Source organism: Xiphias gladius, chromosome 1 (assembly GCF_016859285.1).
Source record: "Xiphias gladius isolate SHS-SW01 ecotype Sanya breed wild chromosome 1, ASM1685928v1, whole genome shotgun sequence".
In the NCBI taxonomy this organism is placed as follows: Eukaryota; Metazoa; Chordata; class Actinopteri; order Istiophoriformes; family Xiphiidae; genus Xiphias; species Xiphias gladius.
The window spans coordinates 27,150,501-27,178,105 of NC_053400.1; the positions used below are offsets into that span (position 1 = coordinate 27,150,501).

The 27,605-nt window shown below is 39.9% G+C and overlaps 1 protein-coding gene across 3 annotated transcripts in view; it reads left to right on the forward strand.

Annotated features, from left to right (window-relative positions):
* The window catches only part of uacab (uveal autoantigen with coiled-coil domains and ankyrin repeats b), a 41,801-nt gene that overhangs the window by 10,775 nt on the left and 3,421 nt on the right, over positions 1 to 27,605 (forward strand). The window contains exons 1-16 of one of the 3 annotated variants that reach the window (XM_040124650.1): positions 7,549 to 8,061; positions 8,628 to 8,758; positions 13,688 to 13,776; positions 16,534 to 16,598; positions 18,074 to 18,131; positions 18,507 to 18,577; positions 18,960 to 19,066; positions 19,884 to 20,065; positions 20,864 to 20,901; positions 21,453 to 21,509; positions 22,335 to 22,442; positions 22,648 to 22,680; positions 23,285 to 23,377; positions 24,236 to 24,266; positions 24,383 to 24,432; positions 24,799 to 27,510. In XM_040124650.1, the coding sequence (XP_039980584.1) occupies positions 8,026 to 8,061; positions 8,628 to 8,758; positions 13,688 to 13,776; positions 16,534 to 16,598; positions 18,074 to 18,131; positions 18,507 to 18,577; positions 18,960 to 19,066; positions 19,884 to 20,065; positions 20,864 to 20,901; positions 21,453 to 21,509; positions 22,335 to 22,442; positions 22,648 to 22,680; positions 23,285 to 23,377; positions 24,236 to 24,266; positions 24,383 to 24,432; positions 24,799 to 27,510 (3,861 nt within the window). In that variant the 5' untranslated portion in view covers positions 7,549 to 8,025. Of the gene's footprint in view, positions 1 to 7,548; positions 8,062 to 8,627; positions 8,759 to 13,687; positions 13,777 to 16,533; positions 16,599 to 18,073; positions 18,132 to 18,506; positions 18,578 to 18,959; positions 19,067 to 19,883; positions 20,066 to 20,863; positions 20,902 to 21,452; positions 21,510 to 22,334; positions 22,443 to 22,647; positions 22,681 to 23,284; positions 23,378 to 24,235; positions 24,267 to 24,382; positions 24,433 to 24,798; positions 27,511 to 27,605 lie in introns of those variants that run through there. The other 2 variants (XM_040124641.1, XM_040124659.1) reach the window with 2 other exon arrangements.

The following is a 27,605-nucleotide window of genomic DNA, read 5'->3' on the forward strand; positions in this document are numbered from 1 at the left end:
ACTGATATTTCAGTGTGTTGCATAACTGGTGGCATACTTTATTAACGGGGCTTTATTACAGGTACATTCTGTAACCCGACTAAAGTGTGTTTTACAGCATTGTATTATAGTATTGAGCAACCACTGTTTAATACATTCCATAAAACTATGAAAAAATAGCATGTTTGTATGAAGTGTAGTCCATTTTACCAACCCTCCAGTTGCATTCCTCTCCCTGCCTGTGTGTGTAATGACTTGTAATAGCTGGCCAAACAAGCATCATCACCAGAATTTGTGTCCAAGTAGCAGCAAGCCCCAAGAGTTCGTCATTTAACCAAATATGGACATGTAGGACAAAAGTCTTGTTTTCCATAATATTGCCTCATCATTTTCCTGAGGTGAGATTGAAACAACAGCTTTCATTTCTCACAATACTCACTTGAACCAATAACATTGAAGTGTCACTGTCATATGTATAAACTCAGGTGCTAGAAACTCCCAATTTTTCAGTCTGTTTCTCCCTCCTCTAGCGTGTATTTCCTTATTGTTTCTCATGGCACTGATAATGCTGATTTTAATGTTGTGTTTTTGAAATATAGTAGCTCTTTAAGAAAATTAGTACCTTGTTAATTAACTGTAGTGTGTTTGCATTAGAGGCCTAAATAGTTCCTTACTAGCTGATTGGAAATCATTTCATAGCCCCATGGCTATCTGTCTATCCTGTTCTTCTTTCATCTCCACATCATCAGACCAGCTGGAATAATATCAGACATATAAGCAGCCATCTAACGCCAAAACCCATAACCCTGTTTATCTTTAATTGTACTGCTGGAGGGCATTGTTAGTTCAATGATAGCTATTAAAATATGTCAGCGAAGCTGATGATATTTTACAGGAAATGGATGTTTAACCTCAAACAGAAGTTATAGAACTGGAGCTTTCATAATAATTCCAGGAATTTTTGGTCTAAAATGTTTTGAAATTGATTTATTTCTTTTAAGGTGGTACCAGAATTTCTAATGTCAGCACATGTGACTAAGACCCTTTGAAACATTTAGTTGTTTTTTGTTTAGAATTAGAAAAGGTATTTTGAGAGCACATGAAGACTAAGTGTCTACATCCATTATAGCAATTCTGTGAGGCTGTGATTCAGCACCGAAGTGCTTTGAGGTAAATGCTGTAAAATGCTCACAAATTTCATAGTACAGGATATAAATCCTCTACACCAGACTCTCCAACTACAACAAACAAACAATACAACAAAACAATACCACAATATACTTGTTTAAAATAACAATAATTTCACAAATATTCACAATTGACCATGTTCACCTTCTTAGTTTAGAATGTTCGCTTACTAATATTTGCTTATTATCACAAAACACAAAGTGCAGCTGTAGCTGTAGGGAATGTCAGTAATTTTGCATGTATTTGAACATAAACCAAAGTATTGTGCTATATTGTGCTATAGTGCTTATACAAAATTTTGTGCCAATCCATCAAGTAGATGTTGAGATATTTCTGTCGGGTCCAAAGACTGACCAACATCCCTAGAGCCATGCTGCAAGCATGGCTAAAAATGGAAGATATAGTTCATTTTGGTTTCTTGGTTAAGTAACATCTTATTGGCTTTTTCTTTCCATCAGTGTCTTCATATAAATTACATTTCCACTACATAGAGCAATAGATTACAGGCTTGCTTCATTTAAATGGATGTTAATGTTGGTGTTCTGAAATGGGAAGCTCATCTTCCTGCCTATTGTAATTTCATATCATCTCAGTGAATTCCATCTCTTAGTGGACTCATTAAGATAAAAAATGACTTCAGAAACATGCAATGCACTTACTAACCATGGTTTTTAAATAATTGCAAAGTGACTCCCTTCGAGCCCCTTCAAGACTTGTAGGTTTTCTCTCTTTTGAGATAAAACAGTTATTTTTAGCCTTTTCATACAACTCTTTAAGAAACTTCAAAGGTCTGATAAACCTTTTAGGTGTACATTATAGTCCTCCAAATCCATTGGGGATAAAGGCAGTAGAGATAAGAAAACCTTTCTTTCAGTAATGCTTTGTCAAGATTCAATAATAAACATCAGTTTTTGCAGATATTAACAAATGACAGATGACTGGTTTGACCTATCTACCATGGATGATACCATAGTCTTTCTAGAAACTATATCATGGCCTTCTTGTTTTTCATGATCCTGTGAGGAGTCTTTACTGGGGAGTTGGCGGGGGCAAAGTTTACAGGGTTTGGCCAACTGGAAAGCTCATCTCCTGACCTAGCAGTGGGTGTCGGAAGTAGAAGAAAATAGCAAGGTCAAGCTTTGCCCTCTGGGTCATAACTCATCTAAAACGGTGTGACCCAGCAGGACAGACTAGTCTCCGTTTTGGATCAATGGGCAGCACAAGTGAAGATATCTTGACGAGGTCAACAGGAAACTCCCTGTAATCCACTTTTACCATATATTATTGTATTTTATTGTGTTTTATTGTTTATCAACGGGCTCAGGCTCAACTATGCTATCACAAAACAGACCTATGTTATTAGTTTTTATCTATTTCTTAGGGCAGAATGCTCTAGGCAGAAATTTTCTTGTGTCGTTCTCTGATTGTTGCTTTTCAACGAACTTGTCGTTAGGATTCTTATTATGCAACTGCATAAAAGAGTCTACTGCACTGGTGATGATTTAGGTGTCATAGTAAAGGTGGTGCATTCATTAATTTGTGCTTAATTTAGGTCAATTTGTAGAGATTGGTTTTTACTTTGAAATGAGTTTTGTAAGTCATGGTCATGGAAGCCCAATAAACGCCCGTTACGAGGCTTTAATACTTTTTATAGTCACTTTTATAAGCATTTGTCACTAATTGCATAATTGTGCATTCTCTAATGTTATTGCAGTGTCAGAGAGCAATGGCATCTCTCCAAGGATGAGTGTGCAACTCCTGCAAGTATTAGCACAATAATTGTTGCTGACAGGGCACGCAAAGCTGCAGAGAGGGTGGCGCACGGTTTGGCACGAGGACCATGCTGACCCTTTAAACCTGATTTTTAATTTATTCTTAGAAATTTGCACTTGTAAATTCATCTGTAAGATACATTTGCTTCAACCCTCTAGACAGCATAAAGTATTTTGACTACTGGAATACTGATAATGCAAAGAGCCAAGGGATTATCCATTATGGAAAGTATCAACACTGAAGATAACCATTGGTCACCCCTTCCTCTGTTTCCCAGGTTACAAAGAGACATTTTTCTGTTGACCACCAGAGGGCATGTGTGTCTGTTTGTCCTGCATCTAGTCCTCACTCTGCCCAGCAAGAGTGGTACTGTGTTTAGCAGCTACCCAGATATGCCGCCAGTGTCTCATGTACATACCAAAAACAGAGTGCCTCTTTCCTCTGGACACCTGGCCTGAACCATCAGTGGGGGTCTGGCCCGATTCAAGAGGGACTTTTCTTTCTGAGGCTTCGACTTACCTATCCCGTAGTGACAGGCTGACTGCGAGCATGCTGTATCTTGTCACTTTCTCACCTCTCCACTTGTTCTTTAACATGTTTGTTAATCTCACCTATTCTCTCTCTTTTTCTCTTTCACTCTCTCTGTCTCTGCCCCTGACGGGTTTCACTTCCAATGCCACATGCCCAGACAGTTGCAAAGTTCACCACTTCATGCACAGGTCTATGGTCGCACATTAGAGGGGAGTGCGTATTGGGGTGGGTGGGAGTGTACAACTGCTACTGCTAACAGCAGTCCCAGGAAAGGTGGCAGTAGAACGGAGGGAATTCCATCTACTTATCAACAACGGAGAGCATTTTCCTTAAAAAAAAAAACAACCAAAAACCCCTTTTTCCCACTGAATTAATAATAGCTGCTGTGCACTACTCAGCAATTTTTGGAATGACTGACTCAAAAAAAGAAACATTTTATTTATAGGCAATTACTAAGAGAACACGCCCCTCTTTCTTTTGTGTTTTTTGTTGTTCATTAATGGACAGCCACTCTGATGAGCACTGTTTATTCCTGCGTTGTTTGTTATTTAATTCCTCTTCTTGGGTAACAGCTGTGACTCACATAATTTCTAGAGATTTCTGTGGCACAGTTTCTGGTATTTGAGCTGGCTCTCAAGGTTCTCATAAACACTGATGCAGCTAGAGTTTTGGCTTTTCACTGCAAGGATATATTACACCAGTAAATCAACTTGTCACTGAGATATTCACACAGCATGAAGCTATTTTAATGTCACAAACGGGTATCTCTGAGGATAAAAGATAAAAATATAATACAGATGATTGGTGTCAGGTTTGGGTCTCTTCATAAACTAGAGGTACAGATTGTGTGCTTAGTGTTGAAAAGACCATCAGAATATCTGATCTCTGAGGACATTTTCTCACCTGAAGTATGTTTGAACTAGTTTTTGTGTGGTTTTGATATGTTTACCTTATGTTTACCTCATACCGATTATCAAATACTGGTAAACAGTTCATTAGACAAAAAATAATTCTTGCAAGAAGCTGCACAAGCAGAATATTATGAATAAAATTCTGTAGTAAAGATATGGGCGGCACAATGTCACCACTTTAGTACATTGTAAGAGTGTTGCAAAAATTATTAGGTTAATGTTGTTTGATATGATTTGATATTGTAGAGACTAATCATTAAATGGTGACCTTGCGTCATCTTAGTTTGTGTATTTAATTTAGCCAATTTCATTTCCTTCCTGCTTGTCCTATAAAAACACTACTTGTTGAGAACACTGGTCTATTTGACATAATCTTTTGCATAAATTTTATGATTATTTTTAGTAAATATACCAGCAGCAGCAGTGTCGGTCTGTCAGTTGGTCAGTTGGTTTGCCACAGTCCTAGTTCTGTGCAAAAATGCATTCTCTCAAAGTTTCCTTGAGGCTAATATGAGGGTTCAGCAATCTAAGTTAGTAGAAAGAACTGTGGATTTTTTTTCCTCCTCTTTTACGTTGGAGTCAAGCTCGTAAGGGATCTGTTAATTGCCAGTATAAACAGCAGGAAAGAGTTCAGAAACCAGCAACACTTTGAAAAATCTGAACCCATCCTTCAGGCAATTTGAATGTGAAAGCGGTCTTTTTCTCTTTGTCTTACACTTTTAGCATCTTTTCATCCCACATTTAAAGCATTAAAAATTAAAGTAAAAAAATTAAGTAGTCCAAAAGGTCAGTGGTTTACTTTTCATGACATAATGTCTCTTCACTGATGTCTCCTACGATCATGATCATTCTCATAGTCATCATCTTATGAAACCACATCAGTAACTGCAGTCTGGCATTGGACACCACTATCACTTAACATATTGGTGTATAGCTATATGTTTTGTTCTTGGCTTCAGTCTTATCAGATGACCAGTTAGATATTTCTTGCTGGTGATTTCATCTGTTAGGACATCGGAGACCCATTAGTCTGGCCAGGGGCTTAGAGAGGCAGGAAACTGAGGTGTTGGAAAGAGTTACAGCCTGTAGAAAGTGATTGAAAACCTGAACTGAAGATACCAAGAGTCTGTAACTGAAGTATTACCAGACACCCAGAATAATCTGTGTGAACAGGTACAGTAGAGGCCTAACCTGGGACATCCAGTGTCAGCTGATGGTCAAGGTCATTGTGTTAAAATAGAAACAAAAACATTACTTTAGGTAATGTTTTTGTTTCAGTTGCACGCAACAAGGGCTGAATATCATTTCAGCATCAACATCAAAATGTATAAAGTCACACTGCAGAAAATTCAAATCAAACCTTGTTTGTATTCCTTTTACTTCTTATTGCCTGCATTTGTGCACAAATTGAGCCTTGTACAAATCACAATGTGCATGTTTTGCAAAAGAAACGACAATATCAAGATGTTTTTTTTCCCCCAATTTTAGCCCTACACACACTTCAGATTAAATGGTGTTTAGTAGGTCAGTAATTTTAAATACTTGTAACACATATTCAACTGCTTGAATATTTTTCTAATTATTTCAGAAGGTTTTTGTTCCAGCATATGAAAGTAAATCAGGGAGAAACATTGACATCATATTGACATCATCATCATGTGCTACCGTCATCATCTTTCCTGGTACTAAAGGCTGCAGTACAGTGATTCATGTTTAAATCATCTGAGTACCCTGAGCTTAAAAAAGAAATTTGGTATCGTAGCTAAAAAACTTTTCTCAGTGACCATATCACCCTAACATACTATAGTTTAGACAAGATACTTTATGATGGCACAAACAATCAGTATCACTACCATGATATTTGATTGTGTTGGGATCAACAAGCTCTCCTTAAAAGTGAGTGGCTATTGCAAAGACAACTCTAGCTTGAGCAAAGAGTTCTAAGAGCCCTATTATTAACTAGTACATAAACAGATTCCCAAACAAATACACACACACACACACACACACACACACACACACACACACACACACACACACACACCAGTGAGATATTTACGTGACTGATGTACAGTATGCTGCATGGCTAGGTGCCATTTTGGCGCCTTTGTCTCCATGCTAGGGTGAGCAGCTTTCGTAAGTTGACACCTACTTCTTCATATGACATGTCATGTGGAGGAGGTCTTTTTGCATGTTTGTGGATATCAGTGCCACTCTGTTAACGCCAGTCTGGCAGCAGACAGTAACACAAGCCTGCAAGGAGCTGATGCAGTGTGTAAATTATATGGGTCCCTCTGTGCCTCTTCTTTCTTTCTTTCCTGGGAGTGCTGTCTCTGTACCTGTTTTCCTGCGATGATTTACCCTAATGAAAGTGAAAGTTGTGCTTTTGCAGTGTTTACCACGTGGGCATTAGTGTAAGTGAAGAGTTGTAGTTTATGGTGGGGCTGCAGTCTCAGACAGCTGGTTGTAAAAAGACTGACATCTAACCTTGCCACTGTGCAGCTAGGATCAGGGGGCTTTGGAGCCACAGCACTCTCTTTAGATGGGTGGGTTAACTGCAGCTTTTGCCCAAGTAGTATCTGAGGGTCAGTGCCAAGACAACTTCAAATGTGCAAACCATAATCCCCCTCTGACATTAATATTTTCAGATGGAGGCAAGCAGGGAGCATGGTGGGGGGCGTCAATGAAAGCAAGGTCTGTTTGGCTGGCCTTGTTTCATGCTGGCAGTGGTGATAGACACTATCGCCATTACTCATGGTGCAGGCATGTCCAGAATGTATTCTTAGCCCCTGTCTTCCTATCAGTCACTACAGAAAGGTTGGAGGGTCAAAAAATAAAGAGGTAACCAGTCTGCAGGGCTGTCTGCACCACTGCTGTTTACCAGGGAGGGGGTGATATTTTAAACCTGGGAGAGCTCACATATTTACCCCACTGAGCCTGACTGACCTTGCCATTTGGTGGGGTGAAGACGCTGGAGACAACTGATAGAGGAGAGAGGAGGCAAAGAGAGAAGCTCTTTAGTTACTACTTGATCAACAAGGAGCTCGCAGCGTTTGCAGATAGAAAACAGTCCAGAGAAGATTATCAAAACCAAAGAAGACTGAGTTAAACAGAGGGTTTGAGGATACGGGCGAGAATAGAGGGGAAGACATTTGGGGGAGGCGGGAAGTGGCCAGGCTGAGCTGACTTTTACCCCAGAGGAGGAGTTGCAGTTGCCGGCCAGGGCAGGTCCCAGGGCTGGCAGGGCTGGCCCTTCTGCTTCTCCACCTCCATTCCTTCCTCCTCTCATACTCCTCCTTCTCCTCCCTTTAATCAAACTGCTGTGCAGTGATGAACTTACAGGCAAAGCCCATGAACAACACAGGAACAGGAATGCTTAGAAAATCCTGCCAACAAAACTTATCTGCCTCAAGTGAGGGGAACTCCAGAGGCTGAGCCTTCCATGAGAGAACCTCCACTGCAGATTAGACTGTCATCGTTTTGTTTTCTCATCTATTTTTTGCTGCGCTCACTGGTTGAGTGTACTGAGAAACTGAGGGGATTTTTTTATACACTTTGTTTTTCTCAATTTTTGCTTTTGTAAACCGCAACAGTGGCAACCTTTTCAGTAGCACGGTGCAAGGACCAGCTCCACTCACCGAAGATGAGCCGCTGGCTGAAATGCACCTCCATGCACTTTGTAGGTATTAATTGTCAGTAATTTCAGTTTGTCACCAAAAGTTATTTTTATCGTACCGTTTGTTCTGTTCTTATGTTTTCTTCAGAAATTAAATTACCTGAAAGCTGTGTATTAACAATGTGGTAATGCAATGACGAAATTATTCTTCAGGTAAATAGGGCAATCATCATCTGTGGATCAATTTAGTGACTCATTAATTGGTTCATAGCTACAGTGTTCCCATGCTTTGTAGCCATCACTCATGGGGGATTTTGTGAAACTGCATTGCAGTGCATTCTTGGCACATTCTGCATGAACTTAAGTCTGTTATGGTACAACAAAAGGGAAAAATAAATTGCAATAATGTCTGTTGTTGTTTTTGTGTCAGAAATGGACTTTGTGCTTGTCACTGCTGAATTTATTAGTCAGCTAAAAGAACTGGAAACCAAATTTATAGGTATTACTTTCCATTGTTCATCTAAGTATGTATTTAGTAAAATATTTGTTTAACTATTTGGTTTAGGAAATGTACTGTGTGTCTGATAGTTCATACTGTATGTCTAATGTTTTGCTATCATCATTGTCAGAACACAGACTGGAACAAGTATGATGATCGGCTGATGAAAGCAGTGGAACGTGGCGAGGTGGACAAGGTGGCTGCTGTTCTCAGCAAGAAGGGCATCATCCCCACCAAGCTCGATGTGGAAGGACGCTCTGCGTGAGTAAAGACAGACAGACACATCTATATACAGACACGCACATGCATTCATGTCCAGTATGTTGTCATAAGTAGTACTTAAGAGATGTGAAGAGCTGTTACCATCTACAGTGCGATTTCGAATATTTGCAAATCAAAAAATGCTGAGCATCAGAAATTCCAAACATTGCCGTGATTTAACCACCCTACACTCATGACCCTGTTTCTCAGATAAAGCATATTTAGATGGAAATTCCTTTACAATGAGCTCACTCTAGTTCAAAATAGTTTTACCTCATGCCTCCCTTTATATCATCGATGCCAAGTCTCCAAGTCCAAAAAATATTCCTGCCCTCTCCAAATTTCCCGTGGCTATGGTAACCCTGTTGCACATTTCTACATTAAACCTTCATCCAGCTGCACAGCATATGAAAGGCAGTGCAGTTGCATATTATTATGTGTCCATTTTTATATCCAGAAATTTCCCTTTTAATGTCCATCCGACTGGAGGTCAGTGTGGGAGTTGGTATAAAGAATGCTTGTGGCCACCGAAGGCTTGACCACTTGGACCAAAGGCTGTTTATGTAGTCCCCACAGGAAATGACTCCCTGCAAATTCAGATCAGATCTACTGTGGTGCTTGCATCACCAAGTAATACATTTAGAGCCAGCTGCAGACCATTATCACGATCAGCTGACATCTTGAAGGACCATATCTTCTATGGTAGGATTTTTCAGTGGGAATATCGGGTTTGGGTTTTTTTTTGTTTTTTTTGTTTGTTTGTTTTTTTTTGTTTTAATTTTCAAAAGGTTTCGTTAAAAGAAAATGGTGAACAGATAGATAGGATAGGACGAAATGAAAGGTGTGGGGAAGTCCGTCAACCTAACTGAAATATGTACAAGGAATTCTCTGATTTTGCATCTTGACCCCTCCATGACCACAGATAGTTCAGGTATCTCATACGGACCTTTTTTTGATCCTATTAATGATTATAATGGCCCAGCCTTGGAAAACAATGAGCTGTTTAAAAAAGCAGGTACTTTGTTTTCTTCCTAAATTTAACCAGATTCCTGCACCAGCATTTTGGGAGTCCAGGCGCCCTCAGTTTAATCCTAGATATATGAAAAAGTCACTGGTGTCTGACCTGTGCTTCAGGTTTATTTTGACAAAGGCTTTGTTAAAGCATATAACTATGGAGCACCAGACCCCAGAAGCAGAAGTGCTGAGTATTTTAAGTAGTGTGTGAAATTCTAAATGATTTTATACATTCATGTGTGTAAATAAACAGAATTATATACACAACCTGTTAAATGCCTGGTCTCATAATAAGGTGCTAGAATTTGCCACAACTAAAACCAGAACCTTGGCTGCCAATTTTGTAATGACAGAGTGTAAAGCTTGTTGTACCTAAACACAGGCACACTCATCATTTAGTGTTCCCCTGCAGGGTGGACAAACCAGAGCTAGTTAACCATAAAATCAACACATCACCTTAACTGGAGAGAGGTCATGTGTTTGCCAAGTCTGCCCAAAACAAAAGTGAACCACAATTGCAACTCAGCAAGTCTGCTTATAGTTCAGTGGACCACACACAGACCAACATGTGTCTATGGCATTTTGGCCTCTGCAAAAAGCCAGCAATGGAATGTTGAATGGCAATCCCTTATAATCGTGGACCTCTGTGGGGAAACTAATTACAAACTGTTACCCCCGATACATAATTTGGTGTGCCCCGGATTAACCTCACTGTGTTCAGATAATGAATTCAGCTCTAACTGTTCGATCACAGCTTCCACCTGAGTAAACAGTTTAAATCTCTGCAGTGGCATTAGCGGGCTCTCATTGAGGTAAGCCCACCCATCACACCTGCTTATTCTGTGCAGTTGTGATAGCTAGCTGACAGGGGCTTAGCAGCTAAAGAAGTCCACATGACCGCACACCACTCGAGACAGTCACTCGCTTGGCCCTGCAGCATGAAACTGGCTCTAACTAAAGACACTGCTGCATACCCATTGTTTGTCACAATTAGCAGCAATGAATTTTGTGCTCAAGTGTCTTTTATGAATAATAATAATAGCGAGCTGTGAGTTTCACAATTGGATCTGCGTTATGTTCAGCTTGATCTTTTGACAGATTGAGAACAGTCTGAGGATATGAACTTTTTGCCTTTATCGGCTTGCTTGCTTTATTTCCTGAATAAAACTCAGTTCATATCAAGGGCTGTTGTACAAAATTCACCTGACAAAGACTCAAATCTTGCTCAGATTGGTAATCCATGCCAGTCAACTTCATGATTAAATTTACCATTATCAAAGTAATGGTATTCTGCTGCATTTATGTGCTCATGGGAAGCTCTGACATCATAGAATTTCAAGTGAACTGCAAAACATGACTGCATTCCCATTCTGCAGAAAAACAACAAAGACAAGAAGATCAGCAAACATGGACTTGAATGAAAATTATTATGGGTATTAATATGTTTTCTTTAAAGCCGCACTGATACATTTTTTTCCTCTACGGGCTGAAAAGGATCAAAACAAAGATGACAAACACAATACATAAACATTCAGCATGTCTTCATTCCTGTTTCTGACCTGAGTAATTTAAGTCTATTTTTCACCCCCCAGTTATCTGTGCGTTTGTTCCCCAACAACTTCAAGAACTCCAACTCTGTTTGGCACTGACGTAGGAGACAGTGAGTTAATCAAAGTGTATTTTCTGTAAACAGTAGAGCGGAAATCAGTGGCGCATAAATGTACCAGAATACTTGCAGACTTCTTAAAACAATATGCAGCAATGATGGTGCAAGTTTGACGAGAATATACAGTACACACAATTCAAGTTTTAGGGAGTAATTAAAAAGATACGTGTACAGTAGTAAACAGCTAAAACATTTAGCATGAATAAAAAGTGAAAATGTACCTTCAGGTTGGGATAGAATCCAGTTTAAATGTAAAGTAAACTAATTCTTTAGTCAAGCTGTCAAGCTGTCAGGCAGCATTAATACCTATCAGTGTTAGAACAAGTAAGTATTTGACACTGCAGCAGCCACAATATTTTGACAGTATTGTGCCTTTCGAGACGCACCTTATCTCATATGGTTCAGCTACTAGCATGCAGCCTGTGGTTTACTCTTCCCTGTCCACTCTTCTAAAGATAGCAACCAAATCCTGTAAACTGTCAACCTAAAAGCTGCCCAGGGAGCACGTGTAAAGGTGAAATTACTTAGCTGAATGCGCCAGAACCATTAGCCTCCCAAAATTCATCCCTAACCATTTTGCGGAGGTATCCAGCAGAGAACGCATTACATCTGCACAGAGTTAATTCCTTCTGTGTGGGCAGTGTCAGACATTTTGCTGTTTTGTTGGTTTCTCCGTTTTTTTTACCAGTCTTAGCTGTGGTGACCACAGTTATTAACTGTTTGATCTGTTGCATATACCAATAATGTAATTACAAATACATGATTTTCAGTCAGTCCCTATTCATCACAAAGTCATGTAGAAATCCACTAACCCAGTTAAATTTTGCAGTTATGTATTTTTGACTATGTTTAGAAGCATTCCCTCAGTTACATTCTGGAAAGTGCTATGGCTCATGAACTTGACAATTCACATTACTTACGCCCCCCTAACTTAGATAGCTTTGGTCTGCTTCCTGTCTGCTGTTTGCCCCGAGAGGTCAGGACCCTCCACTGCTCCCCAGAGAACCAGCATCTCCTGGCCATCAACATGGCTTTTAATACCCACACCAGGGTTGAGGTGACAGCCTAGCTGTCTCCTTGGCAGATACCTCAGAGTTAGTGTATAAACAGGTTCATGTGGCTTGATGGGCGACAGACTGAGATACGTTTACACACATGTGCTTTGCAGACCTTTATGGCTAGTGGCGGCAGGGCTACTGCAGGCTGAATCAGGGAAGGGGAACAGGAATGTTTCCAATCAAAAGTGATGATTAAAGACATGTTGGCAAACACGTGCGCTGGGAAACCGCTTAATTAAATAGGCAATTAACACAGGGATATGCAGACTTTGTGCCAATTAAGCATTAATACAAATTTTACAATATAATCACTTTTCAAGGTTCATTTAGTAGCTTTTCTGGGGCTTTTAATCCAATCACATGATCTTCATTAGCAGATGGAGTTTTCATAGTTTTTAAAATGGAAATTTAGATATTCAATTTTAAGGAATTCTCATCCATGTTGGCTTAAAAGTTGAGTTTCAAAGTTTCAACTGCTGTTTCCGAGTTCAAAAATGAACTTAAACACTCATGAATAAAAAATATTTAGATCAGTGATGTGACTAATAGTTCATATTGTTTGGTACCATGCAGGATATTTAGTTTAATCCCATTATGCAAACTAGACACTGGACACAGAGGCAAAACTGTCAAGAATATCATCTTTGTGTAAGAATAAGACTATTCTTAAACTTGAACTCTTATCAGTATCAACGTAATATTCTCTTAATCTGAATAGGGCCAAAGCTGTTGCCTTCTCAGACAAGAAAAAAATGGGAGACACAGAAAGCAAAAAATGAAGCTGTAGAATTGGTGCAGGTAGTACATTCATTTTTTTTTTTTTTTTAATCATTTGATAGGCCTCACGTAAAAACATTAGGATAGAAGTAGGATACAGTAGGAAGTTGAAACAGTAGGAAAATGCTGTTTGTGTAGCTCTTTGTGAAGGTTGCTTAGGAGTCATTTCAGGCTCTGAGGTCGCTTGTTATTTGCTTTGAGAATGCTGATCTTGCTGATAGCAAGGAGCCAGGAATCTGTTTGCAGTCTCTCTCTTGTCCCCAAGTGTCACCCTCACCCCCTTCACTGTACAACCCATCATTTTTTTTCACTTGCACTTCACTGCTCTGTGCTGTCTTCTCTTTGCTATCTCCCTCCATCTCATGCCCTGTCCTTCCGCTCTTAAATGTTCTCCATCTACCTTTTGTTTTCCAGGTTTCATTTGGCTGCAACACGAGGACACCTAGACTGTCTCAGTCTCATCCTAGGACACACTGTTGATGTCACTGCGACTGATGCCACAGGTGGGTTCAGGTGGTTAGATCTCCAGCTCCTCCAGTCTGCATGTTGAAGTGTTCTTGGGCAGGATACTGAACACCAAATTGCCCTGATGGCTGTGCCGTGTGTGTGTGTGTCTGTGTGTGTGTCTGTGTGTGAGATAGAATGGGTGAATGTGGCATGTAGTGTAAAGTGCTTTGAATGGTTGATAAAACCAGAAAAGCACCATATAAGTGCACTCCATTTGTCCAGAGTATGTTGCAAAAGAGGACAAGGCAGAAGATGACTTTATGTGAAGCAGAAAATTGTGTAGTAGATTGATAAAACCAGAGTGCTTCTTGGCAGCAAATGTGTTCATTTTCTTGTGGCTGCATAAATGGGAATGTGAAATTAGGCTAAATAGTGAGCAGTAGACATAAACTTGCTCCGTCCCTATTTTCAGAAACAGTGTAGTCAAAAGAATCAGGAAGAGAGGCAAAGATGGAAGCAGCAAATGCAGTATTGAAGTGGCTTCCTGAACTGATTTGTCTCAAGACAGCTATTGTGAATACGTTTTCAGATAAGTTTTACACTTTGCCATATTTTAAATCTCATCCATTTTGTTATTATTATTTTAATTATTATTTTAATTATTATTATTATTATTATTATTTGGTGCTGCTATCATTGCTGCTATTATTATTAAAACATTATTACACGTATGAGTATCACTTATTATAATCATTATAACAACCAGTCTGACAGTGCTTGATTACAACTGTACAATATATACAGCTGTTTCTGGTATCTGTCTTCTCTCTCCCAACTCACCCTTCTTTCTCCTCTCTCCGCCATTTCTCTCCTCTCAACCCAACTGGTCGAGGCAGACAGCCACCCACGCTGAGTCTAGTTCTGTCAGAGGTTTCTTCCTGTTAAAAGGGAGTTTTTCCTCTCCACTGTCACCAAATGCTTGCTCGTGGTGGGAACTGTTGGGTTTCTCTCTATAAAATTGTAAGGTCTTGACCTTACTCTGTAAAGTGCCTTGAGATACTGTATGTTCTGATTTGATGCTATATAAAAAAAACTTGAATTGAAAGCTGAATCCATTCCATGACACACATATTGTAGGTTCTCCATAAGAATTGCATTGGTTGAGCAAGGTAATCTCTTCACAAGGTGCCAAACGATATAGATACTTTATTCAGTAAATTAAATTTGGTACTTCTATCTTCAGCGGAGGCTTCGTCTAAGGGAGCCCCCCTATCTGTGGAAGAATTCAAAGAACCTTACAGAAAATGAACAAGGCTAAGGCTTCCTGATGGGATGGCATTCAGCCAGAGGTTTAGTTAAAAATTTGGGATCTTTTCGAACCTTTTAAAAAAGGATGCTTTGGAAGGGTTGTTAACACAGCTTTTGTCATGGTTCCAACATTTTATCAGTGGAACCACCCAGCCAATAAGACAGGCTTCTGTCATTAAACCAGTTAGCATTAATTCTACTCACTCTTTGTAGATGATTTACTTTTATCTATGTCCACGGTGCAGTAATCCCTACCCTATACTAAATTAATCTGAGAGTGATGCTAATATGAGTTACAACATAATTACCGTGAATTTCAATAATTAACGTTAGTGTCCTACCTAGAAATCCCTGTTCCAGTGTCACCTCTATCCCCTCCACCCAAATACTGGGAAAATTTACATAAAATTCTATATGAAAATGTCCTTAAATGGAAATGAAGAGTTTGAATTGATATTTACTCAAGTATTCATTTGTGCCAGCATGGTAGGGCAGCCCAGCAAACTCAGTTAATCAATGAATAAATAAATGGGAAATGGGATAAATGGGAAGCTTGTGAGGGTGAAAATCCTTGTTGCTGGACTAGTGAATCCTATTGGTTGGCTGGGACACTACTGAGAAATATTACTGTCACACTGCAGTGACAGGACTGAAAGGAAAATTTGTCATTCAGAACTTGGAGAAGGTAGAAGGTAGAAAGATACATATGGTATTGTATAATGTAGTATTACAAGTGTTTAAATCACTCACTGTACATACTCTCTTTTCAGATAACATGGCATCATTCACTGTATGTCAAACTTATTGTCACACTAACTGATTCCTGATTGACTCATTAGGATAAAAACTCATGGTCTCTGCTTTACCACATGATACAAGCTCAGAGTGATGCACTGCAGTAAATATTTGTGTTTATGCATCAGCAGAGTGACCTATTTTGGCTGCTTGTCACAGAATGTTGTTTAATGGTACCAGTCATGGTTAAAGGTACTCTTTGCAGTTTTTCTTGCAGCAAACAAAAATTATCTTTACAATCAGTGTAGCTCACCAAAAGTCACTGTGTATCCTTGAGGTCTAACGAATGCGTCGTTTGCATTTCCTTCCTCATGAAACATTTACAAAGCCCCCCCCCCCCTTTTTTTTTTTTTTGTACATCTTTGCATCCAGCATTGTTTACATCCATGTTTACTTGCTAGCAGTCGCCTTCTTCCCTGCTTTTGTCGGTGCATTGCTGCATATCTTGGCATGTTATCGCCACCTGGTGATCAGTGGAATAGTGTGACACCGCTCGTAAGACCATGTAGATAAACAAAATGGGGAACCACGTTTAGAGAAACCGCTCCATAGCGCTACTAGAGTCCACAAACTCCACAGGGAATCTTTAAGTGATGCAAATGGAGTCATGTGTACAATACAGCAATAATTTCACATTGTGGCATTTGGCTCTAATAATACATACATGCAAACCCTAGATTGTACTTAATTTTCTGATTTATTGCTTTCAGGTAAAAATGCTCTTCATCTGGCTTCAAGAAATGGACAGTCTCTCTGTGTGCAGAAACTCCTGCAGGTAGAGTGCAGTATTCCTCCCTTTGTTCCTCTAACACTATTTTTACCTGGCTAATATTTACTCCTGTGAGAAAACATGCCACATTACAAGATGGCCTCTCATATTAGGTTGTTCTTTCATTTCATTCAGTTTTTTTGGTGTTCATGTCAGTGTGTTGTTTCTATACATTCTATTGTATGTATGTTCCACGGAGCAGCTTCTCAGTCACTGGTCAGTCAGTTTCCCTTTCAGCTGCTTTAAATAATTATTGCCAAACATCTTTGGCAGTTGAGCCCACTCTGTATTGGTCAACAGTGGGCCCTGTTGAGTCACCATGCCCCACTTGAGGATTTATGTGTTTACAATGAGGGGGGTACCTCTGCAACATTGTGCTCTCATAGCATTGTAGCCCCCCCCCCCCATCTCTCGCATGCATGGCAGTGATCTAACGGAGGTCGCGGCTGTTGGCAGGGGGTTGTCAGTAGTGTTGACAAGCCTTCCCCCTGCAGGCCTATCGTCCATTCTTGGTGCCGTCATCACACCAGACATAGCAGCTGGATGCCAAAAACCCACCGCCTCCACTATCTTCCTCCGTCAGCCCAAACCCTAAAGGTATAGGGTATCCCCCCTCCATGCTCTACCGTCAGCTCCCATTGCCACTTTACCGCCTCCACCCCCCTAAGCTTTGTCATTTGAGCATGCAGCTAATTTTTGGCCCTTGTTGCTAGAGAGAGTTGGGTTTTTATAGTGGGGGCTAGAACTCGTCGGCAAGCTTACCCAGCAACATCAGGCCTCCGTTAGCATTAAGTCCTCAAGTCTTTCATAGCAGGCCCTCATCACTACAGTGGTACGGTCACTGGTGTCCAATCAGCTGACTGATTGTGTAGAGATGGCACAAGCATATCAGCACAGCATACAGTATGACCTGCCTGCTGTTGCCAACTCTGGTTCCACTGCCAACAAGTGGAAATAAATGATTTTGAGAGATTTCCTATACAGCTACAACATTGAAACATCATTAAAGCCACAATTTTAAAACAATTACTTACATCCAGGAGTAGACTTTAGCTAAGAATACCAGCGGTCTTTCCTCTGTTGGAATAAGTGTCAAAATTTACCGTAAAATAAGCTAACTGCTCCCCATCACCAACTTGACTGATTTGTTAGTTAATATTCTTTTTAGTTCTTCTAGCTTTAAATAACTGAAAATCCAGGCTCCTTTCAAATACTCAACTATCATACACAACAATACTCATCAAATTAAGCTAACTTCTTAATCCACTTGAGTTGGCTGTCTGCTGTAGATTGTCAATGCTAGCGAGAAATCGGTGTTGTCAGAGTGAACTTTCTGAAGGGGGGCTGATAGACATATAATAAATATTGTGGTTTATTATTTACCGATATATTTTATTTTGTATTATTGATATTTCAGCACCAGAAAATATTTTGCTTCACTTGATTCTGTTGTGCCAACCCGTGTTTATGTTATTTTACAGCACAACTGTCCAGTCGGAAATGTGGACCTACAAGGAAGAACAGCTTTACATGATGCCGGTAAGACTCTACTCTCCTACTGACTCCACTCTACTCTACTGTAGTCCTGACTTTACTCTAGTCGTAGCTCTACTCTAATTTATTCTATTGTACCTTCATAAGGACTTTACTCAACTTTACTCTAGTCCTTACTCTACCCTACTCAACTTTGAATGTTAATATCTATCACATTACATTTTACACAAGAAAATCCAGTGTAATAGTGAGAAAGTTCTGTCTCCGAGGACTTGTTAAGCTTTTTTACTGATTTTCCTTTCAGCATATAAACCCAGGTCCTCGCCAATACTTGAGCTAAATCAATGTACATGTGTTAATCTGTGTTAAATGGGATGAAATGATTGCAGTTGTTTGTACCCTTTTTTTTTTAATCCACAGTCATGGCAGGCTGCTCATCCAGCGTGAAACTTCTCTGTGACAGCGGGGCTTCTGTGAATGCCAGTGATTTTGTGAGAATTAATATTGCACTTCATTTCACACAGTGTGTTGTAATGGATATTTTTTCATTTTCCCTGTGTTTAGTTGTCATTGTAGAAAAGCATTTCAGTCTGCTTGCTCCTTAAAGGCTGTCACCTTGTTATTGGCAGAAAGGCCAGTTAGAGCTACACAAAATTATATTCACTAAATCTTAACTTAGTCCACTTGAATGCACTTGAGTGCTCTCTAGATTGTGGATTACTCTGGGCCTTTTTTGCTTTGAAGTGAGCCTCAAATTGACTCTTTGGATTTGTCGATATAGGACTTTATTTTGTTATAACAGTGTGATGTTTTTTTTTATTTTTTTTTTATACATGTTCATATTTATATATCTGTCTTTGGTTTTTTCCCCAGGATGGCAGGACACCTCTGGTGCTGGCAACCCAGATGTGTCATTCACGCATCTGCCAGCTGCTGCTGGAGCGAGGGGCTGATATCACCATACGGGACAAGCAAAACAAGTAAGAGACGTCACCCATAGTGGTGTTTGTCTTTGGTAGGGTTGAAAAATATCTTTTTTAATAATTGGAAATCTGTGTTGCTTACAAAAGGCAGCTTTTGACAAATGGCATATGTTGAACATTTAAACAAGTCACACTATTTGCATTCCTATTGATTTCCTTGTAGTGACAGTCTTTCTGACATTAACATTAAATCATAGAAGATACTATAAAATCTGTGCTAGTTATGAACACTCATCAGAAATTTATGTAGTAAAAAATATTTCTTAAAGGCCATTTACCTTACTTATCTTGCAATAGGTACTATACAAACCTTTCAACAAAACCGGGGTAAGGCAGATGATAAATACCAGTAAAAGTAGAAAGTGGAAGAAAACAGAATCACTTTGAAAAGGTAGACATTGTAAATTACAATAGAAATAATATGCCACTGTACATTCTTACAGTACATTTGCATATTTGTATTTCTATATTCAGTTAAATATAACATTCAATGTCATAACAGTAAATTACAAGTTTTACCTACTTATTTATTGTGGTTTCTCAGCAACATTTGTATAAACAAGGCAAAAAAGGACCTTTAAAATGTAATTAAAAAAAACAACTAGATGTGCTGACAAAAATAGGTCAAATCAGCTCAGCTACTACAGCACTGAATTATTCAGCAATAGTTAAACAAAATGCATGGTGAAGTGTTGTTTTTGCAATTTTCTGATTTCAGAGCCTCACATCAATCATATCAATCATCGTTGTGAGTTGTTACATAGCTAGTTTGTGCATGTTCTTGCTTATAAACTGTCTTCGTTGACTCCCTCAGGACAGCGCTGATTTTGGGATGTGAATATGGCTGTAAGGATGCAGTGGAAGTGTTGCTGAAAAGTGGCGCTGACATCAAAGCGGTTGACGGCTTGGGTCACGATGCATATCACTACGCTCGCCTCAGCAAGAACCCGGAGCTTGTCGCGATGGTCAAAAGTTACCTCGACAAAGCCACCAGAGGTAGATGCCAAAACACCACAGTGAAACACTGAGTGATCAGACCAATAAAGAAGGAAGGATAGCCTCTGAAATTTCAATTCCTGCCTATCGTGACTGTAGCGGGCAGTGCTGATCATTCACCATATGATTCCAAGGAAGCAGTGTGAAAAAAACTGTTTTAAAATCCACTTAAAGTTGATAATCTTTAAGATCGCCTCCCCATTTGTTTTAAAAAAAACAACAACCAAAAAACAAATGCATACAATTTTCCAAGGTGAAAGGTGATTTAGATGAAGGGCAACAAGTTTGTTATTAACAAGTAAATAATTACGTGAATAATCACTGACCCCTATAGGTAACAGGAAAGTGTGGCACATTTTGGCCACATGTGGCCAAATATGTCAAAACTATAATTCATGCAAAATAGCTAATACCCAGAAATCATGATGCTGTTTATAATTTAATTTCCATTGGTTTGTTAACATTTTTTTACACTGTTTTAGATTTACTGTAGAACCTAGAATTATTATCACTGCAGAAGGTAAATATTGTTGCCCCTTCTGCTTGGATTGATATTTTCTAATTTTTGTGTCAGTAAGTCTTTTTCAACACTTCCCAGTTTTAATATCTCATAATATCATTAGCCATAGTCTTGACTTTCATGATTGTTTCCTGAGCGCATATTTCTCTGATATATTTTTATTTGCTTTTGTCTTTCTTGTGTGCATTCCTTTCCTTGAATATGTTTTCTTGTAAAATCTTGATAACATATGGGAGGAAAAAGAAATCTAAACTTGCTATTTGCTGGTTTTGTTGCAGATAAAGAGGCTGCAAAGATGGAACAATGGAAGCGACAGGTAATCCTGCAGCGTTCAGTTTACTGGCTCGCATCATCCATTGAAGCTCACTTGTAGTGAGGAGAGAATGTTATTCTCTACACTGCTTTACATATTTTAGAGGACCTTCATGTGTACATGTAGCATGATGGGAATAGCAATGAAAGGACATTTTTGTTTCCACAGTCCATTTGTTAAAGATGACAAATGTCAAGGTTGCTTGCGTCCAAAAGGCATTGTTGAATAAGTCAGAATCCGTCCTGTCCAGCATTCTAATGCTAAGAGACTTGGAAGCCTGTGTTGTAAAAACACCCTCAAGAATGTGCATTTTCTGCTAGCTGTTTCACATCTCAAATCATTTTCTTTGACTTGTTTTATTTATTTATTTATTTATTTTGTACAGTCTTTTCATTTCTCAGAACCTATAAGGCAATCGCCGCTGCTCATGTTGTACATGACTGCCATCTAGTGATTATAAGTGAGAGTTCTTCCACACGCCTTCCAAGCCCTTGGTAATGTTATAACCTCAGAACGTGGTTGTAAATAAAAAATAGATCCTGTCTCATCCACAGCATTCAGTGGAGAGATCAGAGGCAACTGAGGCTAACAGAAGGGATCAGATCATACATGTAAGTGCTGTTTAACCTCAGCCTCCCTATTTCACACAAACAAACACCGACTCTGTTTCGTTAACACTCATTAGCAACTCATTACATAAATAGTGTTTGCTTGAATTAACTGTATTCAAATTTAAGACCAATCAAGACATCTATATCCATAAAGCAGTGATGAATTATTCTTTTTTTTATTGCACTCAGTAGTTGGATTTTGATTGGTTTAAAGCAGCTATAACCAATATTTTACTCTAATAATGTAGAAAAAGACAATGTTAAAACCATGCGACAATGAAAAGGAAAGGGGTCACTCGTAGTGATGATTCTACAAAATTACAATCACCCGAATCTACAGCTACACTCAGCTTTACAGAGTTTTAAGCAAGTGCCAGGTCATTGTTTAGCTGTCCGGTCCATAAATTAACTGGTTCAGTCTCACCGCTCTCATAGCGTTAATTTAAGTGACTCTACACTGTACTACACTGTACTGTACACTGCCTGCTCAGCACTGGACAGCAGACGGACACAGTTGGCGTTTAGCTGGTGAACATAGTAGGGAATTTAGCAGCTAAAGAGCCAAATATTTCCTTCAGAAGTTGATGGAGAGCACAGTAGAGAAAGAATCACAACTTCAAATGAAAGCCACTGTTGCTCCAATAACTTCTGGATATAAATACACAACTGTTTGCTAACACGTGTGCCTTATCAAATTAAAAGATTATATGATATGTCAATCCAGTGTTTAAAGTTTGTTTCAGCTGCCCCCAAGTGGCCAAAAAACAGTTATTGCAGGTCTAAGTTTGTAAGCTTTAAACTTTTATATGTGGATGTGTGTTTTAGGACTTGGAGAGGCAGAACGAGACCCTGCAGGAAAGTCTCAGGAAGTACCACCAGGAGCAGAGAACCCTGTTAGATCAGGTCAACGTGCTACAGCAACAGCTCACACAGGTAAACAATATACCACCTAGATGTGAGGGTCCTTATAGAGGTTTGGATGCTGAATATAAGGTAATAATAAAAGCTGGGCTCAGTCTTGCTCGCTTAGCTGAATATCACAGTCCCTGGTATTGCCAAGATAATGAATTTTAGTGATGTACTGTCAATTATTAATCCCTCAACTGACTGTGTACCGTATATGATCTTGCATCTGCAGGAAAAAATGGCTGTGGAAGACACTCAGAAAGAGGTATGAAACAGAAATGATCTCCTGGACACAGAGGGCCTCCTTCACAATTTTTGCAATTGTTTTCCTTCTTAAATTGGTTTGTAAAAATATAACACTGAGATAAATTTGTCATTATTATACATTAACCCGAGTAAAGCCACGTAGGGGTAGCAGTCATGAGTGCAGTGTGGAAACAGTTTTAAGTTATCACCTCTGGATTCCAACTATAAGAGAAAAAGAAAGACTAGGAAGGACTGGGAGGATGTCGCTGGTGTTGTGTCAACACAGAACTGCACATGTGGAAGTGAAAGAAAGGGAAAAGGAAGGTAGCACAGTTTGAAATGCCAGTCAGTTATGACTCAGAAGCACTGGATAACATCCAGGTCCAAACATTCACTAATCAAGGTCAAGTGCTGTAGCAATTCAAAATTGTGTAATTTCCTGAAATAAATTAGGAAAAAAAAAATGTTTCTTCCACTGTTTTAGTTGTGATGTGAAAGTAGGGAAGGAAAGACAAACAAAAATGAACAGTGCACAAATCTCTTTATGAATGTTCACAAGTTAAGTCTAGTTACTCTTGCTTGACTCTCCCATCCCTTTGCTTTTTTTTTTTTTATTGGATCAGAAGGAACAGTTGAAGGTGTTACTCAGTGCCAAAGAAAGAGAGGAAGGGGCTCGAGGCCTGGAGACTGTCAAGGTCCAGCTTCGAAGTACTTTGGTCAGTGACTTTATATACTATATATCTGATTCACTTTGAGGCTATAATCCTCAATGCATTTAAGATTTTTTTTATTTATGTTCAGATTTAATACATACTGTATATTTGGTATGAACTGCTTCTAAAGCTGTGATTTTAATTTTGTTGGCCTGAGAATTCAGGATCCTATCTGAAGTCTGAAAGTGTGAAGTAAAGTTCTGTGTTGTTATACATACACTTAGTTGTCAGTTTATTAGGTGCACCTAGCTGAAACTTGTTTGTCTAATATAACAATTCTACAGTAAATCCTACCTTCATCAAAGTTATAATGTGCACTTTCTGCTGAAACTATTATGAAGTGTTGATTCAACATCATGATCGTTTTGGAGGATGTAGTCTGTGGTGCTGTTGAAGTGTGTAGCATTATACTGACGGGTGTTTCTCTTACTTAGTCCATCTCATAGGCTAAACTAGACTGGACCTCGGTGCAAAACTGTTCAGTACTTTTTGTGTAATCCTGCCGACAAATAAACAAACCACCAGAGATGGGTGAAAACATAACCTCCTTGGAGGAGGTAATAACAGAAAAACATACATGCATAATGCTTTACACTTCAACATCACCACAAACTCTACATCCTTCAGAATGATCACATGGTTGAATCAACACTTCTCCAATACAGTTTCAACAAAAACTGATTATTACCTTCAGAAAAGTAGGATTTCTTACAGAATTGTAAAACTGCATTAGTTTTAGCTACATATAAAATGAATTTAGTCAACATAACTTTATAGTGTAAAAAATAGAATTTATTTCAAGTCTAAACAAGCTCAGTTCAACCATTTGTAATGGATATATGTATCTGTATGTATTCACAGGGGGACTACTCTGGGCAGTCTGTTATCAAAGGTTAGCTTCCCTCCATTTCTCTAATCATGAAGAAAAAATCGATTCCATTATTTCAAACTTGACCAGCAGAATATGAATTGGTTTGAATGTTGTGTTTGAACACTGTTGTCTTGCAGGCAAAGAAAACATTTTGGTCAAACAAACTCACAGCTTGGATTCCGATCAGGTAAATTTGTATATGTGGAATAGTTTCGTATGACTTACAAATGTATAAAATACAGTGTTAGTAGTTTACATCTAAGCAGTCTGTGTCAGCTGTTATTACAGTATTCAGATCCTGATGGTTTTCTTTCTTGCCTTCAGCAACAGAGTATTTATAAGCATTCACTAAATCATCCCTAAGAACCAATTAGTCTGTGTTGAAAAAGACTGAGGGGACCTTGCAGAACCTTTTGTTAATGTATTACAAAGCAATCAACAACTATGCGTTACTTTCAAATAAACTGGCAGGTGTTCCATAAAAATAATAAATAATAATTTTGTCACATTTGCTGTGTGTTGGTATCAATATGTTTTTCCTCATTCTCTGCAGATGCTTCAGAATCCTGCCATGTCGCGTTCACTGTCCAGACCTGTAGAGAAGAGTCAGTCAGCTATAGCCTGGAACCTCTCTGGTGAGCTGGATGCAGTCCGATATGAACTTGAGGCTGTCAAGAGAAAACAACAGGCGGCAGACGAAGAGACGGCGAGGCTTCAATCTGCCCTGAACCGTAAAAACCGCGAGTGCCAAGAACTGGTTCAGAGCCGTGACACTATCCAGAAACAGGCTGACCAGCAGGTTCAAGAACTTGAAGACGCCTTGGGAGACGTCCAGAAGAGGATGCTGGACTCTGAGTGTAAGGTCAAACAGCTGCAAGCCCATGTAGTCGCTGTTAAGGAACACTTAGGAGGCCAGGCGACAGAAGAACTGCGTGTCCAGCTCCAGGATATCAAGGCCAAGTATGAAGGTGCTTCAGCTGAAGTGGGTCGTGTTCGTAACCGCCTCAAACAGAGCGAGAAGGCCTTGGAGGAGTACAAGTCCAGCGAAAGCCAGCTAGCAGCTGAGGCAGAGAGGCTGAACCAAGAGGTGGGAGCTCTGACTGCAGAACGAGATGAAATTGCAGAAACCCTTCTGGAAATGGAAACCCAGTTGAGGGAGACCCAAACTAAACATGGCAACACGGTACCAGCTGAGAAATTTGACAACATGAAAAACCTGCTGACCAATGCAGTTGATGAGAAGGAACGCCAGCTCTCTGAGCTGAGGGAAGACTACGATCGTGTGCTGGAGGAGGTGGCAGAGCTCCATCGAAAGCTGGACAGTCCGTCATCCAAGGGAGGATCAGGGGCGATGGCTGTGGAGGAGCAACAGAGGATACAGGCAGCTCTTGAAGAGCAGAATGCTTCACTGAAAAGGAAATTGGTGGATGTGACTGCCAAAAGCCAGGCTCTAATTCATGAGGTTGAGGAGAGTGAGGAGGAAAGAGATATACTACGAGACCAGCTGGATGAGCTTAACAGCAGGTTTGAGACGGACTTTATACCCATAAAGGACCATGAGGAAGCTCGGAGGAACATGGTAACAGCTTTGGAGGAGTTGGAGGACAAACTGGTAGAGGCCAGTGAACGTTATGGAAAAGCAGAGGGACAAGTCCAGCATCTTCAAACCGAGAGGGCCACGCTGCATGAGAATATCAGGAGTCTCCAAAGTGCCAGCGAGAGACACCAGAGTGAAATGGATGCTCTGAGGTCTCAGAATGACGATCTGATAAAGAAACTTGAACTGTTGCAGAAGAGATGTGAAGACCAAGATAAAGAGTGTGTACAGCTGACCACACAGAGCCAGACTCTGAAAGAGAGCTTGGAGGGCGAGTATGTTCCCAGACAGCAGCACGAGCAAGTGAAGATGGAGTTAAGTTCCACCTTAGAGAGTGTTAAAGCTGAGATGTTGAAGTTGGAGACCAAGGAAAAAGAAAGTGGGGAAGAATTGAAGAATGTGAAAGAAGGAAATGATAAGTTGAAGGAAGAGTTGAACAAAGTTCTGTTGGAGATAGAAAAATACCATATAAGCATAAAAGACCACAAAGTTATCACGGACAAACTGAATGCTGCTGTTGTTGAGGCAGAGAATAGAGCAAAAGAAGTGTCAGTAATGTATGTGTTGGCCCAGGAGGAAACCGTAAAGCTTACTCAAGAATTAGAGGCTCAGAAGAAAGAGCTTGATACCATACAGGAAGCTATTCAGTCGAAGTTCATCCCACTGACAGCGGCTGAGGAGAAAGAACACTCTTACAGTGCCCAGGTGAAGGAGTTGACAGTCAAGCTGGTGGAAATGGAAGATAAGTATAACAAAGAAAGATCTGCTAGAGAGAGCAACACACAGGAGAAAGAGAAACTAAAACTTGAGATTGAATCTGTTCAACAAAGACTAGACACTGCTTTAGTTACCAGTGAAAAGCACAAGGAAGTGGAGGAAGAGTTCATGGGTAAATGTGAGGAATTGACTCAGAAGTTGGTCAACTTAGAGCAGCAGCACAAGGAGGTTACACTTCAGAAAGCTGATCTTCAGGACCAGAATACCCTCTGCAGCACTCAGATCCAGAATCTCCAGGAGCGTCTGAAATCAGAGTTGACTCGAATAGCAACGTATGACACTGAGCTTAAAGCCCTCCACGATGCCATCCAGCAAACCCAGACCGATTGCAAGAAAGCAAGAGAGGCTCAGCAGGAGGAGGTCCAGAGGGTTTGTGCCTTAAAGAAAGAACTGCAGGAACGCCACGGGGATCAGGCTTCTCTGCAACAACATGTCCAGGCAAGGGAAGCCCTGGAGGCTGAAGTAGCTAAACTTCAAATGGCTCTCCGTGAAGAGGAGGAGAACAACGCCCAGAGGGCTGAAGATGTGTCTGCTCTGCAATCTGAGCTCCTTCAAGCCACACAGGCTCTCGAGGAGAGTCGCTATAAGGAAGACCAAATGAACCAGCTGAAGAAGGAGAAGCAGCAGCTGGGGGAGGAGGCTGCCAACCTGAGCAACAAGCTACTGAGCTTAGCAAAAGAGTGTGAAGAGGTCCATAGGGAGGCTTCTCAAGCAAGGGAGGGTGAGAGCAATGCTAGGACAGAGATGGAGGCTGTCCAGGAGAAGGGACGTGGCATTGAACGAGAAATTAGAGAGCTGAAAGAGAGATATGATGAGTCGCTCAGCACCATCTGCGATCTTCAGAGGAGGATTCAGGCATCAGCTCAGCAGACTGAAGCCAAAGACAAGAAGGTAGTAAAAAGATGAACGTTATAATTGACTGATTCACAGACTTTGCAGTGCTCAGTCATGGTTTTATTATTTAAACTACTTTTGGTACAGGCAGT